Source organism: Vidua chalybeata, chromosome 3, assembly GCF_026979565.1.
Source record: "Vidua chalybeata isolate OUT-0048 chromosome 3, bVidCha1 merged haplotype, whole genome shotgun sequence".
In the NCBI taxonomy this organism is placed as follows: Eukaryota; Metazoa; Chordata; class Aves; order Passeriformes; family Viduidae; genus Vidua; species Vidua chalybeata.
The window spans coordinates 6624222-6644719 of NC_071532.1; the positions used below are offsets into that span (position 1 = coordinate 6624222).

At 40.4% G+C, this 20498-nt stretch overlaps 1 protein-coding gene across 1 annotated transcript in view; it reads right to left on the bottom strand.

Moving 5' to 3' along the window:
* PCSK2 (proprotein convertase subtilisin/kexin type 2) overlaps nucleotides 1-20498 on the bottom strand; it is a 98779-nt gene that overhangs the window by 65165 nt on the left and 13116 nt on the right. The window contains exon 2 of the mRNA XM_053938797.1: nucleotides 14227-14331. Coding sequence (XP_053794772.1) covers nucleotides 14227-14331 — 105 coding nt within the window. The remainder of the gene's footprint in view (nucleotides 1-14226; nucleotides 14332-20498) is intronic.

A 20498-nucleotide genomic window follows, 5' to 3' on the forward strand; every position in this document is an offset into this window, starting at 1 on the left:
CCCCTAGCACGGTAATTCCTTCTGCACCTCCACATCATGCATGTGGAAGCACTAGACAACTAATTACAGTTTAAGGTTACTTGTCATCTGTGTGAGTCTTTTGGGCTTCAGAGGATCTGCTCTAATCTCTTTGGTTTCATTTTTCTCCCACTGTTCTCATCTCAGTTTTCTTAGTGCCCAGGTGTTGTAAAGACTACAAATGGCTGTAATCCAACTCCTATTTTTTTTGTTGTTGTTGGTGGTGTTTTTTTTTCTTCCAGACAGTAGATTGGGCATCTCAGATCTATTCCTACTTTCCTCTGCTTTGCTGTATGACCTTTTGGAAAATTTAAGATCCTCTTCCTCCCACATTTATTTCCAGCATTTGTGAAATGCACATAATCCATATTTGAAATGTGCTTTGAAACCTGTACTTAAATATTATTTCATTAAATACTATAAAAGACCACAAATTATTTCAGATGGACAGATCATTTCAGTGGGAGAACTGCAAGTATTAAATCACCAAAGCAGCTCTTTTCTCACTTTTGTCTATTTGTAGGCAGACAGAAAGTATTTGGGAAGATTCATTTGACTTTCTGGCTCCCACTGAATTATTCATTGTTTGCAAGTCAAGTAGGTAATTCACCTTGCATACACTTCTCAAGTGCAGTGCTAATATGAAAACCACACTGAGTTGATTTTTCTGACAAACATTTTCATGTAAACAGCTGTCCTTAAAGAAATACATCCTCTCTCTATGCAAAAATGTTCAGTATTCTACAATGAATGGCAGGATACCAATAGATGTTAGATGGATTCAGACTCCTAAAAGCAATGCTCTTTTTCATACCTTTCCATCTCAATCTGGAATTTGCATTTCTTTCATACATTTAAACTTTCTTCCAAACCTTGCTGGCACATGAAACTGAAAACACTTCATCATTAAAATCCAAATTCCACTGAGATAGCATATGGCAACTCTGAAATGAAACAAAAAAAAATTTCTCCCTATGGGAAGTTGCTCGCTCCATACAAAGTCTTCATCCTTAGGGACAACAACCCAAACCAAATCATTTATATCCCCTTTTCCAGGTTTTTCACCAGCTAGCTTCCAGGAACTAAAAAAAAAAAAAAATACTAGCTGTATCTCATCTTCTCAAGGTAAGTGGTGGGCTTTTCAGTTTGCAGTGAATTACAGACCATGAGTAAAGTGCTTTCTCCTTTGAGGGACTGAACCACTCAGCTTGCATCATCTCCTCAGAACGGGAAAGTCTGCTCTGACTGAATGAAATCTCAGCTTCCTTAGATGTTTCCAGAAAAGGCAGAGTGAGCTGAGCTCCCCTGGATTTATTTGTGAGAAGCTCTAGTCCCTCACAGTGGCACTGCTGCCTCTAAGTTTGTTCTTAGCCATCCAGAACCAGTGAAGAAGACAAGTGAAGTAAGCAGCGAGCTACCCAGGGGAAGGCTGGCTGGAGCAGTCCTGGCTGATCATCAGATGCTTCTTTTGGAGGTTGTCTTCCACTAGCTATTCTTCCTTGAAACATGCATGAAACATAATTTTCACATTCTAGAAACTGAACTCAGACCGACAGAAGCCTGGTATTAGGATGTTCATTTGGAAAGAATAATGGAACTGAAGAAAACAGTCAAAAATGACCATGAAACAAATTCTGGAAAGTTCCAACCAGAAACTCTGAAACAAAATGAAACTTTTTTTTTTTTTCTTTCGCTAAATAAAATAATTTGGTGTTATAAAATATTTTTTTCTTGATAAAGTATTTCAAATATGAAAATGTAGATTCTACTTCCTTATGAGTCACTATCAACAATATGAGTTGAAGTCTTAAAGATATTTTTTTCTTTGGGAAAGAGTAATTATAGCTAGTTGACTGTCCAATGGAAAAATTTTCATAGGTCTTTTTTATAACATGCCCTGCACAAGTTGGGGAAGGGCCCTTGAAAATTATGAGATACATAAATGGTTAGAGCTGGAAACAGGGAAATAAGTTTAACATGGATACTTCCCTTCCTGTTTTCAGAAAATAAACAGTCCAATAGGAATCAAGGGAATTATTCCAAGAAAAGCTCATGTTCCAAAAGAAATAAAACAGATTCCAATGAATGTTTTCCTAGGAGAGCATTCCAGCTCAGAAGTGAAAATAGAGCAAGCACTGCATAATTATATTAGTATAACCTGGCCTAAGATATCCAGCATTTTTGTCCAAATTCTGCCAGTGATACTTGCTGGCCCAAGGGAACAGGTCCAGGAGATAAGTGAAGGTTTTACAACACAAGTTCAGCTTGTTTTGAGTTGGAAACAAAGAGCAGCTAAAATGGTGCTTACAAGGTTTATAGAAGGTATCTCATTTTTTTAAGTCATTCTGCAGTCACTGACTACACTGTGGTTTTTCCAAAGCATGAAGTAGCTACAGCAAACAGGTCCTCAAAGTCCTTGTTTTGCTGGGAGAAAATGTCTCCAGACATAATAGCCCTGACTTTGGTGGAACCACAGGGAGGACAAAAGCAATCCACTCTGCAGGGCAAGGCTGGCTGAGCGCCAGGGAAAGCTACAGCCAAACACAGATGATGAGCTCTGCACTGAGTTTATCATATTTGCTGGATGACAAAGCCAAGTTAGATAGGAACAAATGTAATCAATCCCTCAGCCTCAGACTCCAAGACAAAACACAGGGCATCTCCTCACTCCAGTGGCTTATTTTATTTTTCAGGTGCTTGATAGGGACACATCCAATGTATTTGTGCCTCCTCCAAAGAAAAAGAATAGGGGTGTGAAGAGCTGGCAAGGAAGAAGAGAACCAGGTATTAATGCTGACCGTAGCACTGCAGTGTTACATAACCTAGAGCCTGGCAGTAATCAGCTCAGAGACATTGCTGTGAGACCAGGAGCATAATAATAATTAGATCTGGCTATTCTGGTTCTCCTGTGAAGACTTCATGTCTGCAAAGCTCATGGATCCCTTACCATATATTCCTCTGTATGGAAGTATAATGCTCAGAATCAAGTCAGATAAAGACCCTGAAGACAGAAGATTTACATTGATGACATATTAAATCTGTGCCCATAATAAGGGTGTATTTCTTTTCAGCACTCAGCTTGCAATGTAAAACACAAAGCTGTATTTTCACAGAAATGTCGTCATTCAGATATCACTCCTTATAAGCAAATATTGTAATATTTAACAGAGTACATTTATAATGGTATGGAATTGATATTTTACAAACAGTTAGGGAAAATATGTACCATAGGGATGTTTAATATTTCTTAGTCTTTCCATGGTGTTTTGTTCTACCCAGGCATGTTCTCTCCCTCAGTATGGAATTTCCCAAGGCCAAGAAGCATTTATTCAACTTCACCAACCCATAACATACATATTAGCATTTTAATTATTATTGGCTATTTTGAGCTCTTAGAGGCTGAAAAAGCAGTAGTCCAATGCAGCATCAAATAACTACTGCAGCAGACGACTCAGAAATAATTTAGATCTAAACCTTTCATTTATTTCCATTGTATCTCCAAATACTGCAATCAACTTTCAGTGACCTTTGTAAAACCCCTTTTTGTATTCATGGAGCACGTCATGCATAGAGCAGTAAAGGAGGTTAAATAGCATGAGTGGATGCACTACATAATACATTTATTGTGTGATACAGTAGCATATGCCATTAAAGATATTCTTTTAACTTAAGTCTCTTAGGAGAAAGGGGATAGAGTTTTCAAAGTCACAGCCCTGTGACACAAGCCCTGGTACACCATGCTTAGATACACCCCAAAAAGCAACACCAAAAAATATTCCAGTCTTATGTTGTTATTGATTTAACTGCACACCCTCAGCTGCACCATCTTTTATTTACTGCCAATGTCATATACATTAAATGGTTCTGGTCACATAAGTGTACACACAAGAAACCTCATCAACTGTTTTAACATTTGATTTTGACATTGATTTTCTGACATAAATAAAGAAAATAAATAAACTTACAATTCTACTTCATTCTAGACCTATCATCTCACAGTCTGAGTACCATATACTATCAGATACAATATTTTACTAATTCTATAATCTTCCCAAGTCGTATGTTAAACAATGTAATGAAAATCTTTTGAAAGGCAGTTTTCCAGCCTCTGTATTTTGTATTAGGCTTAGAGATTTGCCCAAAAGAAAATAGAACCCAAAATGTTTGGTTGCATTGTTCCTGAGGAAGATTTCTTAGCATACAATTCACATTGTACAGGAGAAAAGAAAGTAGAGCTGAATAGACACACTTCCTAAACTGGAAGTGAAGCCAACCTTGAAGACAGAGTTGCACATGGCAGTCTGAATTCTGTCACAGCTCTAATGTTGGTAACGTGGTCATTTTTGAACCCCCACATATTTTGAACTCATCAAGTACCAACAGTATGCCTATGGATTCCTGGATCCATTGAATGCTGAGATACTCACAACCTTCAGTGACTGCTAGCTCAGCATATCAATGAACTGCATTCCTTTTTCAAAACCAAACCAAACTTTTCTTAAACCAAAGCAAAATTCTGCATCACAGTGGGTTCCATGTTAATGCAAAGCCACTGGCTCACTCTGTCTGTTCTTCTCTATGTCCTACTAAGAAGACCCTAAACCATACAGCCTCGCCACTGCCACTGCTTGCACTGTAATATTTAACAGACCTCTCTGAAGATCCTAGGCTGGAAATTGCACAGACAAACAACAAAAGCAATGCCTGCTCTACGAAACAGAGACTCTGCATCAGGCAGGAAACAAGAGGGAAACAGGAAAAGGCAGAGGGAGACAGGGGAGCGACACTGCAGTCAGGAGAAAAGACATCAACAATAAAGCAGAAACTTAACTAATGCAAATTCAGCAATTTACAGGCAGCAGAACAGAGGCTGAATGTGGCCAGCTATCACAACAAGTTTTTGTAAAAGTACTGAACTTCCTCATGGTTATAAGTGGTTTTGAGAAATAAAGCTCATTCTATTGCCTCACACCAAGTATCCTGTTCAGCAATACGAAAATGATGCAACACGTGACACGAAGTAGCTTCAAGGGGTCACCTGAACCATCCCAGAGCCACGGAGAGAAATTAGCCACATCCAGCTCAGCCATGGTCACTGTCTAACCTTGTCTTAAAACCACCAACCATGCAGACTCCTCAGATCCTGGTAGCACCAGGATTACAGTACATCACTGCTTTTATTTTTGGAAAATTCTACAGTAATCTGCACAGTGCTGCCTTTGCCCATCAGTCTATTACCCTACATTACATTCATTTATATTTTTTTCTAATAGAAACACTTCTGGCTTACCCTGTAACCTCAGTGATACAGTATTTTCATAAAAGATACTCTATGTTTGAGTTTGATATCATTTTGATAGTCTGTTATTTTATTGTGGGCAGCTAATGGTGCTTTTTCACATAACATAGATATAAAAGGTTTTCAACATTCTTTAATGTTGATGTTGATCAATTGGTTTCTTTTCTCTGTCCTTCTAGTTACAAATAGAAATGATAGATCAGTTAAGATTAGCTTTTACATTGTCCTGGACATAATTTTCTCCAGTAGCAAACCGTTTGAAATATTCCATACTCAATGGCATTGTAATATTTTACTTTAGAATTGTATTGCACATCACAAATACAATATATATAAATATATATATATAGGCAGTCCAAAGATGAGCCAGTGATGCCACACAAAATCTGAGGAATTTAAACTTAGAAACTGCGAAATTCTTCAGCACCTGCTCAACACCCTCACACTGCAGTGAAGAGGACTTCCCTATCATTCTGAGTGACAGCTTAAGTATCTGAATAACTCTAAGCCTCATCTTTTTTTATTATCAGAGAGTCCTTTTTCTGAAGACAGAAACTCATCATATACTAATTGTGATACCTGAATTAAAGAGCAGCTAGGTGTTTTTCAGCTGGAGCCCTCACTGGTCACCTACACAAAACAGAGCTGGACAGGGCTTTCCATGAGCAGTTAAATCCAGCAACCCTCGCTGGGCAGGAAGAGAGTCTAAAAAGGCCAGGGACAACAAAAATAGATTTCAGATTCAGTTTTCAACAGGGAGTCCCAGGGAATTCAGCAATCACTGTCTGCAGTGACAACAACCACGCTATGTACGTAGTACAGTCACAAACCAAACTTGATGCCTCACTGAATTTCTGATACATTTCTTATGACATTATCACAGAAACAATTTAATGACCTAAAGACTAGCTTATCCCCTGCATTCTGGAGGCAGAGGAGTACCCCCTTACTTATATAAGCATTGCAAGAAGGGCAGAGTAATGGGAAAACCTTTTTCCTCACTTAACAGACACTTAAATCTCCTCTTTGCAGCCCTGATGATTTCTTGTTTGGAATGACACACTTCATACACCATATTTCCTGCAATTACTTATCTGTACTCTGCTGCCTGTATGACCCTTTCTCTTTCCATGTCTGAAGTGCAGGTTGAATTCTACCTTCCCAGAAACTGACTCTGAGCATTTTTTTATAACACTGTGTTGTAATCTCTGCTGCTTCTTTTTCCTTGTGTTCTCAGATAATAAACCCGTATATTTCAATAACCACCCACCAACATCTGCAAAGGGTCCAATTACCATAAAAGAAAAATGCCCATTTAAGCATTAAATTTTCTCAGCAATAAGACATACACAAGATCAATTACCAGATGACATACAGGTGACTCAAATTGACTCAAAAAAATTGTCTTATTTTCTTACAATGCTGGCCAGCTGGCTTAATTATGAATTAGAAACACACAATCTTCAAAAACAGCCCTGAGCTGTGTGGGAAAGCAAAATAAATGCAGTGCAAGATGGTCTCAACCTAAAAAAGGTAACAGTACCAGAAGAGGCCTCCCTCTGTGAAGTGGTACAAATTCTTGGAAACCCTTCCTCAAACACACTGGATAAAGCATAACACAACTTACAGCAGAAATGATAACCCAGGGATCCATTCATGGAAGGCACTGCCTGTTTTCTGCACAACATGCTTCATTTCATCAGGATGGCAGAGACAAAACTTTCTTCAGTACTTGTGTGCAGTGCAGCTTCAATGAATACTGTGTAGGTTTGAGGGTGGTTTGGGGGCTTTTCAGCATTGGAAAGAAGACATTTCCTCCCATGAGTCTTTCTTGGCTGTTCAATATTTATTACAGATACTTAAGCAGAGCTTTTACTACCTAACATTCCATGTCATATCAAAAAGACAACAATAATGCAGGTGTAATGCTACCCTGTAGTCTCATAAAATTATGGCAGCTCCAAACTTCTCCTGAACATAATCCTACCAGAATGCCAGCCCCACAACAACAGATATCACAGCAAAATGCTAAATAGATTTTACTGGGAAGTCAGTCAACCTCTACCATCTGCAGCATGTATTTACATAAAAGAGACAAAAACAGGAAGGGCTTTTTGTCCTACCATTCTCCCATCCCTCTGTCCTAACACACACACACACCTCCCTGCAGGGCAGAGAACTGGATGATGAACCTGAAGCCTCCATCTAAGATTTGAGAGGGCATGGCAAGTCTTGGGCATTACATTAATTTATATCATGTTTAGCTCCACAGAAGTCAAAAGTTTTGTATGAATCTGGGATCGCTGCTGTGGTGAAGTGCACAAAACCAGTTTTTTCCCTCTATCCAGAGTGTCAACAGCAGGATTACAACAGGGAACTGGTCAAGTGATGGCTCTTTCTTCTCCTGCTGCCCTTTTGCTTTCAGGAGCAAAGCAGCTTTCTTCTCAGATGAAGGAAGTATCTTGGGATGCCTTCCAAGATTTTTTTTTTTTTTTTTTTTTTAACCAGGGAATCAAACTGGTCAGGAATCTGAGAAATCCAGATGTGGGGCACAGAGCAGGAGGAAAAATGCCAAGAATTGCCATTTAAAAAAAAACCCCAATTGTTAATTGCTCTTGTTGCTTTGCTCCAGGGACAGAATGTTATTTGCCTCCAGTAACAGAAGGCTGGAGAAACAAGTTACATCTCCACAGCAAATACAAAGGTCTGAACAAAGGAAAGCTCTAATGGCTCCTAGTCCTTGTGTCCCCAGATCACTGCACTCCACACTGGCTGGAGAGCTACAGAGAACTGAGGAAAACTGGGTTTTTCCTGATCTTATCAGGAAGACTTTAATTTCTGCAAAGGGGAAGATCTGTGCTGACACCTGAGAGAGTAAGACAAAAGGTTCCACCTTTAGCCCAGCTCAAACCTGCCACTAATGTGGTGGAAAAGGCCCTGATGATTGACTTACACTGCACTGCCATTGCTAAGGGCTGCTGTGCTGCTTCTTCCCAAGCTGCCATCCATCCCCTCTTTCTCCCTGTCAAAGAGGAGCCATGGATGAAATATTAAGCTCTGGCAGCACTGCACAACCCCTGCCTGGGTGGGGCAGAGGGCACTTCTGCATTCACAGGTTGCAAGGGTCCAATCACAAATAAGCCAGACACATTAAGGGGGCATGTAAAGGATCTCAGGTGAGGAAGGAGAGGAAAGATTTTGTTTTATTCAATTAAAAGCTTAAATCCTCTGCATTTACAACCCCCTTCTTCTCCTTGTCCCATGAGACAAGCAGTTTGGGAGTACTGCTAACCATGGGCACTTGGGTTAACTACTCCTGGAAGAAGCTCTGCATCCACCCTCCTCAGATTCCTGGATCAGCACAGCCAAGTCTCCCATTCTAATCCCTTTCTGAAATGTAACAGCTGCCATCACTGAGATGTTTCTTTCCAAAGAAATCATTATCTAAGTGCCAAACTCACTGTCAGTGGAAAGTTTTCATCTAACCTTTCCTCCCTCTGTACATACATATTTATTCTCCCAACAGCAACACAGATCCACTAGCATAGAGATATCAGTAATGGGACTCAGCTCTTCTCTGTATATTATAGCTTCTTTCCTGAGCAGGATTAATCTTGGCAGCTGTCTGACAAAAGAGACTGAGTGGGAGGAAAATGGTTTTATCTAAAACTTGGAAAAAAACAAAATCATCTTCGAGAGAAAAAATTATGTTTCAATCCTTCTCCCTCAGTGGAAGATTATTTACAAGCAGAAAATCACCACCACCAGCAAAAAATACAGAAGTATTGATCAAAAAGGTAACAAAATAAATAAAAGGAAAGAAAAAAATTCCATGGTAATGTGGCCACATTTAAAAATGTTTACATAATAATACAGCTGAGACAACAGCTGTATTTATAATATAGGAGAGCAGAAGGTAAGTCAGCTTTGAAGATAACATTGAAACTGTATTGGGTGTGAATGGTCTGGTTTTGGTAGCAGTGGGGCTGCAGGGGTGGCTTCTGTGAGAAGCTGCTAGAAGCTTCCACCATGGCTGGCAGAGATGAGCTCTGGCAGCTCCAAAGACAGACTTGCCACTGGCAAGCCTGGGACAATCAGAAATGGTGGTGATGCATTTAAGAAGAAAAAGAAAGTTATTGAGCAGTTGTAATTGCCAGAGAAGAGTGGGGTGAGAGCATGTGGGAGGAACAACTCTGCAAACACCAAGGTCAGTGCAGAAGGCAGGAGGTACCCCAGGCACCAGAGCTGGGATTCCTCTGCAGCCTGTGGTGAGACCATGGTGAGGCAGCTGTGCCCTGCAGCCCGTGGGATCCATGGGGATGCAGAGATCCACCTGCAGCCCACGGAGGAGCTGTGGCTGCCTGAGAAGGGGCTGTGACCCTGTGGGAGGCCCATGGAGAGAGGAGCCCACGCTAGAGCAGCCTGTCCTTCAAGGGCTGCACCCCATGCAAGAGTGACCCCACGCTGCAGCAGTTTGGGGAGGACTCTTCCCATGGGATGCACTCAGGCTGGAGTTTGTGGAGAACTGTCTCCTGTGGGAAGGTCCCCACAGTGGCTCAGGGAAACAACTCCTCCCTGAGCAACCAAAGAAAGCACAGGTGAGAACTGACCATAACCCCATTGCTTGTCTCCTTGCACTGCTGGAGTAGGAGGTGGAGCTGGGAAGGAGGGAGGGGTGGGAGGGAAGGTATTCTTAAGTGTTCATTTTACTTTTCATAATCCCACTCTGATTTTGTCAGTGTAATAAATTCAATTCATATCTCTCCCTACAGCCTGTATTGCTGTAATTGATGTTTGATGAGTGATCTCTCCCAGTCCATATCTCAACACATGAACTCTCCTTTGTTATATTTTCTATTCCCTGTCCCACTGGGAAGGAGAGTGACAGAGTGAATTAGCACACACCTGGCATCCAGCCAGCATCAGCCCACTACAGAAACAAATCCCATGGTGTTTTTTTTTTTTTTTTCCTTTAGCTATGGTGGAGCAGGAGAGGACTCCATTTCCCATCCTGCCTCTTCTGTACTAACAAACAAAGCAATATGAGTATCTCTGTATTTCTGACTGACTTTTCCAGGGCAATCCACACTTACAAAACATACCACTGGCCCTCACTATTAAAAGCAAAGTTTGCTCTTAGAGAAGCTCTATTTCCCCTTACTCACAGAGAAGACTCTCTAAAGTTCCCCTTGCTCTGAGGCTGTGTTGTGACCCACTCTTAGATGTTGATGTCAGTGTGGGTACCTTGTTTCCAGTCTCTCTGGCCAGCACATGCTCGTCCCACTCAGCTCATGGACTCCTCCACACCCAATTCACTCAACCTTCTCACTGACCCTGGGCTTTTGTTCCAGCCTGTCCCACTTATTCTCTCTTCACATTCACACTGATGCCTGGTCCCATACTGCTCTGGCTCCTCACAGCTTTATTCCACCCAGGGCCCTTATCCTTGCTGTCACCTCCTCCCAGCTGTCTGCACCCATGGGTCAGGGCAAGGGCTACCTTCCTGTCTGCGGCTCCAGGGAAAATCCAGCAGCCCCTTAAATGAAGTCTTCCAAGGACAAAAAAGCCTAATGGCTGACCTTTTGGTCTGAGATATTTCTGCTAAAGGAATAAACAGATAATGGTACACGAAAATGCAATTTCCCATGGAGGTGGCTGCTATGTCTTAGTTCATTTAGAATTCCAGCTTAAAGATGTAAAAATTGTGAAGGGAATCCCCTCCCTGCAATTAATTTGGCATCAAAGGTATATAAGCTAAAATAACAAAGTAGAAATGCACCTGGAAACCACAGAAATTTGCAATTGATGCTAAAGAGTCAAAGCAAACCTCTCCTGGAAGGTTCTCCATACCTCAGATAATGTAATTTAAATAACAAAACAGCCTCCATTTGAAGCAGTTCAGTTCACTGTGGAATTTGCCCCCTTGACAATAAGGATCCCTGACAGGGCAGTACTGACAGCAAAAGCCACATGCACCTGCACTTTTTTCTTGAACAGTTCAATAGGACAACACACTATGTGACAACACTACATGTACCTTCATCCACTGCCAGGACTGCTCCAGGCTTCAGCAGTATGAATCTATTAAATAATGTTAAAACCGTTGTATTTGAGATGGTTCTTCAAAACAAAAGACTAATTCTTGCTGGATTTCTAGAAATTTAATAACATTCCATTCCCATCCCCTTGACTGCAGTGATGTTTATCACATAACTGCTGTAATGTTTTTAGCATAGCTCCAAATTATTTTGGTTCAAACATACAGTCAATTTTACAAAAGAAAGCATTTTTGAGCATTTTAAAAGACATGCAGACCATGGAAATGATGCAGTAACCTGTTTGCACAGTGCTGTGACATCTGTCTTAGACTCCTGAAAAGCTGACATGGGATCCTCAAGGGACTCCCTTGATTAAAAAACACTAATTAATTGAGTGAACATCTGTGCTGTTTTTCAGCTAGTAACTAAAATTAGCTGGGCATTGTAACATCCTTAAAAGTGAAAAGTATACAGAATAAGTGCAACCCACTTTCTTACATTTAGGTAGGGCCAAGCAACTTTTGCAGCAGCATCTACCGTAACAGTCCCTGAGAGATTTTTATAGCCTTGTGGTGGAAGTTTTCTTCCTGGCTAGCCTGAAGGCAGGAACATTTTATTCTTGGCTTCACACATTAACATATTAACCATGACAGTGCTGACATTTGTTGCTAAATAAAATTGATTGTAAATGGTCTAGAAACCTGCCATTACATTTAGAAATTACTTTTAGAGTTTGAAATGAAGCACTGTCAACTCATGTTTATACACAAATTTGACAGGAATTTTTATGGCTTCACATAGAAAAGAATCTTCACATAGAAAAGAAGAAAGGAAATAAGACTAATTATTTTAATTGCTCTCAAACTGTATTACATAAAGCAACTGACCTATATAGTATCATAAGAGCTCAAGGACTATTCAACAGGACAGGCTAGATGAGAAAATGTCATGTTACACATGGAAATGAAACATTGCTTCATCCCCCTTCCATTTTCCAGTGCAAACCACGAAGTCAGAGTTCACCCAGGCTCATCCCTTCCCTCACATGAGAGATAGTCTTAGTTATTTAAACATGGGTTTATTCCCTGAAATCAAAGGAGGGAGCCACTGGTACGCAGTAGCATGATGAGGAGAAGATTATCAGGAGAAATGAGATTTCACTGCATGTGGCAGAAGCCAACTGGGAGTATAGAAACTGCAAGTATCAGATGCCTACAAAAGGGACCATCTCTGAACGAGGAGGTAGATTCACTTAAGCTGTTCTTAATAGCAGTGCAGACACTTAGCCTAGAGATATCAGTGCAAGAGCCAGCCTGGAATTAGTACAGGAGTGCTCAGACATGTAATATTAGGCTGCGGTGAGAATTGGTGGTTTCATACAAATACTACAGGTATTTGTAAAATATTCAGAGACTTACAGAAATATTTCTTTCCAAAGAGCATATGGAATGACTGCACAGTGACTGTACCCAGCTACTACTTTTCAATGTTCTGACTTAATTGTGTGCTTTTTCTCTTAAATTTTCTCTTAAGTGACTTTACAAGATTGGGTGGTTCAGAGACAGGAAACATCTCAGGACATTTGCTTTAGTATCCACTAATTGTAGTATTTCCCCAGTGATTTACTCTCTGATCCCTGCTTAGTAAACAAAACAATGGAAGCCTGTGAATCTCTGTTCAAGGCAGGTTGGACATGTCTCTGCCTCGTAACCCCTCACCTGTATCTGGTTTGTCTTTAGAGAAAGGGACAGGAAGAGGTACCCTAGAGCACCCAACTATCAGCATCTTAGGACAGAGCACTGGGGCAGGCAGCACCTGGAACCTCTGTGGTTCCCTCACATGGCTCTCAACTACAGAAGTGACCAGCCATGGGCATCCTAGTTGGACCTGGGCCTGGAATCATTTGAAATTTCTGTAGAAGGAGGAAAATTAAGCTGAGAATTCATCAGACCTTGCTTGCTCTTGTGTCACAACAACAATTATGATCTTATTTAAACTATTTTCCTCTTCTTCCTACTCAAGTGTTTCATTGTCACAGGTGTTCCAATAACACAAATCTGGCAATCACATTCTGTCTGGAATAGAATTGTTTCCCCCTCCTCACAGTGCAGTGAATTGAAATCTTAATGAAGGATTAAAAAATAATCTATTTGCTGTCATGATATCATTCCTTAGGCTGACCTACTTTCTTTGGGCAGTAAATATACTTTTTGTGCTGCCTGGTCCAACTTCAGCCCAGTATTAAACTGGAGCAAAAACTCTGCATATAAGTTAAAAGAATTTGTCAGTGCCAGTGCCAGCTCATATCTTTCCACAAAAGGGGCCTTTTTCTCCTGTCTGAGAAGTTTATGCTTCTGAAAACTGAGCACACCATTTGTAGACTGCAATCAAGAGCCCCTAAAAGAACTACTCAAGTTTGACAGCTCACACTCCCCTAGTAACTGGTGGTTATACTATTCCGTGAGAAGGAATCTCTGGTGATTGCTAAGAAAGTGCCACTATTCATACCACAGTGTATTCAGAGCTGAGTAACCCATGGGTAGCAGGATTCATGGAGGGGACAACCAGGAGAGGTACCTCAGACAGCTTCTCTCCACATTGCAGAGTGCACAGAGATGTCCCGGAGACTACGGCATCACTGAGTCTTACAGGAGAGAGGACACGTCTCAGAGAATGTATGACTACTTCTGACAGTGAAATAAAACTAAGAGCTGAGGCTATTTGGGAAGTGTGTGCATACAGAAGCCACCAAGCTTGAAACAAGCACTGGGGAAAAAAAACCCATAATCATAGCCACAGATTTGATCATCATAAAAAATGGTCTGTGTCTCAAAGGAAACATGACAGTGCACATAGCGATGGAACACTTACCCTGGAGTCCTTTTCCAGACGAAGCTTGTGTTGAAGGCTGCGTCTTCTCCTGGCTTTAGCAAGGCCATTGTGATAAAAAAAGTATCCAGATTCTAAAAAAGGGAGCTGAGGAAGAAGAGAGGAAAAAAAAAAAAAAACCATCATGGAACTATTGGTTGTTAATAAGGATGAGAAGAAAAGTTTTACCTGTGAAGTGATTCAGGAATCTACAAGACTTGTGAAGAGTTATACCAAAGAGCCCAAATCACTCTTGAGAATGCCACTCCTAAGTTATTTTTGAGAAGGGCACCCAGCAGCATTAAAGTTGTTTGCTACAGGTTTATAGTGCATAACTTCACTTGGATGCACTTGGTACTCTTCCACCATACATTTAAGGTCAACAGTGCCAATATTTCTGACAGGCACCCCAAATCACAAGAGGAAGCATTCCCTATTTCCTGAAAAAGCCAGAATAAAAGACCAAAATTAATTGCAAAAGATTTGAAACTCCAGAGGTCATCCCATAAATGCTTTGCTGAGCTGTTGTAACATACCCAAACAGACACCATAAGATGGAAGGCAGAAAGCAAAGAGATTTCCACTTTCAGAAAAATACAATACTTGGAGTTCCTTCTGAGCACCCCGAAATGCAACATACAAAGCATATCAAGAAAACAGTCAGCTCAGTGTTCAGATGGGAACAGTTTTCTGCACCTTTAATGTCCAAGACATTTAAGGAGCAAGCAAACACCTCTGGAGGGTTTCCCATTATTAAATGCATTTCTCTCCTCTGGACTGGCAGAGAACAACTGGAAGGCTCGTATACATTTAGCTTTTAGAAGGCTAAAAGACATAATGTTAGGAGAGCATCATCCCACTTCCAGCACTTGATTAGGAAGCTCCACTTGAATCTCAAATGATCAGTTCTTTCCCTGTTTGAACTTAATAGGGACATTCCAGTTGAAGATTTAAATCTAAGCAAGTAACTGCACATTTTTAAACTAAGCTAGTCCTTGTAAAAGTTGTAAAAAATGGTTGGGAAGTTACACACACACTTAATGCTATGAATACTTCAATTTCAAAGTATTTTACCCTGCATGTAAAATACCTTTTTAAAAGAGATATTCTAGAACAGCTATGACAGCCTGTTCCTCTCCTTTTTATTATCTATACTGCATGATAACATAAACATCTTAGCAGGAGTTCAAAATTATTTACTGAAATACCAAGGCTGATGTCTAGATAGGAAAATGTTGAGAAAACCTGAGCTGAATGCAGGTAGCGGTGTCATGAATAAAATAAAACAGATTCTGTTCCTTTATACACATATATACAGTGCGTAAATATAAATTACCTTCTACGAAATTACCTCCTGTTTCAGTCAATCTGTCACTATATCTGGTACATTTCCACAAACATAATTTACTATACGTAGAAAACAGTGTGGAAATAGAAGATAGTGAATTCTGAAGGTTTAAAATCTGGTAATTCCAAAAATGAGTATGCAAGTTTGGGTTTTCTTTTTCTTCAAAGTACTTCTTTATGTTAATCGAAACATCTACTATCAATGAAATGAAAGCATTTAGTTTTCATGTTAAAATTCCATTCTGTATGACATATAAATGTGAAGTAGCTTAAAAAAAAAAAAAAAAAACCAAAACAAAACAAAGCATTCTGTTCAGATAAAAAGACCTCTTTTAAAGTGTTTATAAAAGGTTAAGGAGATTTCATCAAAATCATTATGGTTCCCTGGAGCTGATCTGCATGGCTGACTGGAAAGCTTTTCTGGGCGAATAATCAGAATATTTAGCTTCAGCTCCATACACCTGTGAAAAATACAACAGCTGAGGTAGAAGGAGCAAGACTATGAAAGCTCACAGTAAAGGCCAACCAAGTCCCCTGCACTTTGTATATATCCTCAGAGTCAGAACTCTGAAAGTTCAAATTCTGTCTGGGTTTAGGTAATAGTTTTAAAAAGCAAATTTACATTTAAACTTGTATCTGACATCTTTACCGACTGGGTGATAGGTATTTACATAATCCAGAGTTTGGTAATAGATCTGGCTCTCCAGGAAAGGGCCCTTCCCCCACACTGAATATATTACTCTATCCCTCAAAAACATGCAGGGGAAAAAATCTAAATAGGCAGATTAGTTACAGCTAAAAATCCATCCTGGTGTGATATCCATTACCATCCTTTGCTGTCTGTGGCCCAATTAGCCTTCTAACTCTCTCCATGAAATCAAGCTACTTTTCTTCCTTTTATTTCTGTATCAACCATTAAAATCAAATCCAGTCAAATATTGATCTTAATGTTCTTCCATTAAGGATTAGTCTAAGCAATTCTGAAGATATCTGGAAATATGTAAAAGATATTTGCTGTTTGTCTCCATATAAGGTTAGTTTCTAATACCTCTTAGCATGAAGCAATATTGCATATAATAGCCTTTTAAAGCTGGTGTACTCAAGTTTGACCATAAGCCTTTACAATTAGTACAACAGTGACCAGATTTATGGACAAAGTCATAAGATTGACTAAGATTATTCCACTCTTTCCACAGTTATGCCAGTAATCTTTGAGGAACTCGGATATTTTATGATTCACATGGTTTTTCACACCAGATCAATTAAACCCAGAGGGGGACACCTAGGAAGGCAGCTCAGTGAGGCAAGATTATGTGATCCAGCACTGTGAATTGTGAATAATTAATAGCAGAAACCAAGTAATTTTCAGGAAGAATCTAAACCCTGCAGTAAATCCTTGAAATCAATGAACATACATTTGGGAGAAATCAGACACCATGGAAAGGGCCTAAAATGTCAAGATTTGAAGAGGATTTTGCACTGAGATCTGTGAATACCACAAGAAATGACTGAAACTTCCAATTGTGAGGGACTTCTGCTACCAGGCCAGTAACTTCTTGGCCACAACCAATAGAGGACACAGGTAGCTCACAGCAGGATTTACATTCCCACTATCAGCTACTCTTTTGATGTGGAACTACAGCTCCAGCTACAGCAAAAGAGCAAATAGTGAAATGAATAGTGCAAATAATGAAGTGAAATGAAAACAGATCTCTTGTACATAAAGACTCCGAAGTGTCATCAGCAGTATCTGCTCTGTAATGTTGTAGCTGTAAAGCTGGAATTGTTATGGAGAAAAATTCCTCTTCTGGCAGCAGCAGGCTCAGCATGTACCATGGAACAATAATGCACTCAGCCTGGTGTCTCAGGTTTTTTTTTGTAAGACAAAAGAAAAGCTTCCTGACCTAAAAAAAAAATTAGCAATTAAGTAAGATAACTAATTACTGGAAAGCACTTTAACATTCACTTGAGGAGGATTATTTAGAATTAGAAAGAGGCCTAGTTATTGCCTTGATGTATAAATATTGTCCATTACAAGGCACAACTGCCAGAATCTCAGGAATTACAAGCACTTCATTACTTGCAATATTTGTGTAAAAGCACTGGTGGAAAATACATACAAGCAAAACCAGAATCACAAATACAAAACAGCAAGTAGAGCAAAATATTTTATATCCACCTGCCTCCTTCTTTTCTTCATATTTGCAGCCTCCTTGTGGTTATTAATAACACTTTCTGAAGCAAAAATGAAATGTGTTTAACCATCTTCCTGAAGGACATGGAGCAGAAAATAACTTTCAAAACTTCTGTGATCAACTAAATGCAGGAAAGAAAACCTCTTTCAGTGGAAGAGGCTTAACTGAAGGCAAAAGAGACTTGATGATCTTAGGGTCTTTTCCAACCTTAACAATCCATGATTCTATGACAATGGCTAAGATGTACCATTTGGCATAGAAAGAAGCAGGAAAAGTTTCATACTGTCCACAGTTTTAGCACCAATATTCTGAGATACCTTAGCTGTTCTCATGTTACTGCTGAACCACAGAGGTTGAGGTGCAATTATTACTGAAATAAAAATTAGTAAGTTAAATTCATGGTTCTCAACCTTCCTGCACTCTCCTCCTTACAGTCCTTCCCCAGAAAGAAAAGGGAGTGACTCCCTGCTGCCCTAGATGCCACTGCTGGAAGAAGGGCTGTAAACACACAACTACACTTCTCCCCTACCAGGCCCAAGCATTGCTCCTGAGAGATGCCATTCCCTGGTACTAAAAGGGAGAAAAAGACAGTCCACTGCTGAGCCCTCAACTGCTCTGAGAAGGAAAAATCAGGTATAAAGTAGCCTGTTCCTCAGAGACACCTGATCTAGGATGGGGCAGCACACAGAGATAGCTCCCCAGAGTCCACGGCTCCCATCCCCTCTTGTCTACTTGACAGAGAAAATCAAACTGCCCTTCTTCCTTGGTCTTGCCTTGAACAATAAGCACAGTGACACCAGTTGCAGTTTTGCCTGTCACAAAGCAAAGGAAATCAATATCAGCTGCAAAGCAGGGCAGAAGTTTAGAGAAAAGCCACAGGAAGACTAAAATCAGATACTGTTCCTCAGTCTAAAACTGCAGGAAGTGAGACCACCTTGGGCAGAGCTAATACAGCAAACAAGCATCAGCATCTCCTGACCAGAAAAACCCATCTAGCAAAGGTATTATGAAGTGTCGGAACCCAAGGTGTCCCTCAGACACTCTTGGATGTTCTGGGCCCAGGGCAGAAGCCTCTGAGACCCTGGCAGGCGGCCAGGGACCCCTGTGGTCTTGAGCTTGACCCATGGAACAATTTACCAACCTTGCAGGAAGAACAAGAAATCACAAAAGTTTAGATATTATAATAGAAGTAGTCACAAAGTGAAAGGTAAGATTTTTGAGTGCTGTACAGGGGGGTTTTAGGCCTTGTACAGAGGGGTCTGAGTTTTGTACATGGGGGTCAGAAGTTCTAAGATGGAGGGATTTGGGCGTGCCCTGTCCTCCTTCTTTCTTCCTCCTATTCTCCATGTTCTTGGTGGTGTTGGCACTCACAGATTGGTTTAGAGTAGAAAGTCACTGTTCAATATAGGTAGTAGGCATTGGGAAAAAACTATAAACACCTAATACGTAATGTGTGATATAAAAGATGGCACCAGCCCCTCGGGGAGGAGAGACGGGGACAGCCAGAGACGGGGACAGACAGAGTCAGGGACAATGTCAGGGAGTCTGTGTGCCTTGAGATAACATGCAATAAACTGCCTTGAGACCGGACGACTGAAGACTACTGAGTCTTTCTTTGAAGGCACGGGTTGGAGGAGAGACTTTACCACCATCCGGAGTCACCCAAATCCGGGGAAGACTCCGGCAATGAAGCAGCAATAAATTCTTAAGAACATTCCCAAGTCGAATTAAGCTGCCAGTGGCATCAATACTTTATCTGGCTCTCAGGGAGAGGTCCAGCATTCACATCCTGTCACTAGTTTTAAGAGGTAATATAGAATACAAAAATAAAGATGAACATTGGTTCCAGGGCTTATCTTTAATACCAAATTTTACTGGCTCCTTGTCTTTAACATTGCATTTTACTGGCTCACTACATACATTATGGTGCCCACAAAAAGCTTAAGAACAACCTGGATTGCCCCATCTTGTTTTAATGGGAACTATCTCTGCCCAGCCTTCCCATACTGCCTGTCACACTGTTTCACACAATGCAGAATCCCTGCAGCACTCTGCTGACTTATGTGCATCATTTCCAATGATTTCTCCCCAGTACTGTAATATTCTAAAACCAGTTTACTTTAATCTTTTGTTAGGATTCCTCTCCCAAGTTACTAATGGGGACAACAGTCTGCAACAGCTTTATTTTGAGCAAAATCATTTGTAAATACAAGAAGGGCAATTTATAGCAAGTTACCACCTTCTTTGGTCACCAAAATCAGTATAAATGAATCTGTCAGTGAATGGGATTCACAGAAAGCACTCATTCAGCCAGGCTGACAAAGACCCTCCCCAGAGCTCCTTGCCTGCCTTAGTATGACTATGTGCCCATGGATGTGAGAGTTCAAACAAACACTGGTTCTAAAGGGGAAAAAAATATACCCATCCCCCAAATAATAATTTTTTTTTTTCCTTTTTTAAAAGAAGTATAACACAACACATCTCTCCCCACAGAGTCCAAGAACTGCCCAAGCATCATTTCTGAGTTTGAAAGGAACCATAAATTGGCACAGATGAGCTCTTTCATCCCATTACTGCTCAGTAATTACACCAACAGAAAATATGACCTAAATCCAGTATAAATAAATTGATTTGGAGCCTTCACGGGCCCCACAGGCCTCACACCTTCAGTTACCATTGTAAGTGAAGCACAACAAAGTACCTCACAGCAGAAATTGGAAACAATTTTGAAAC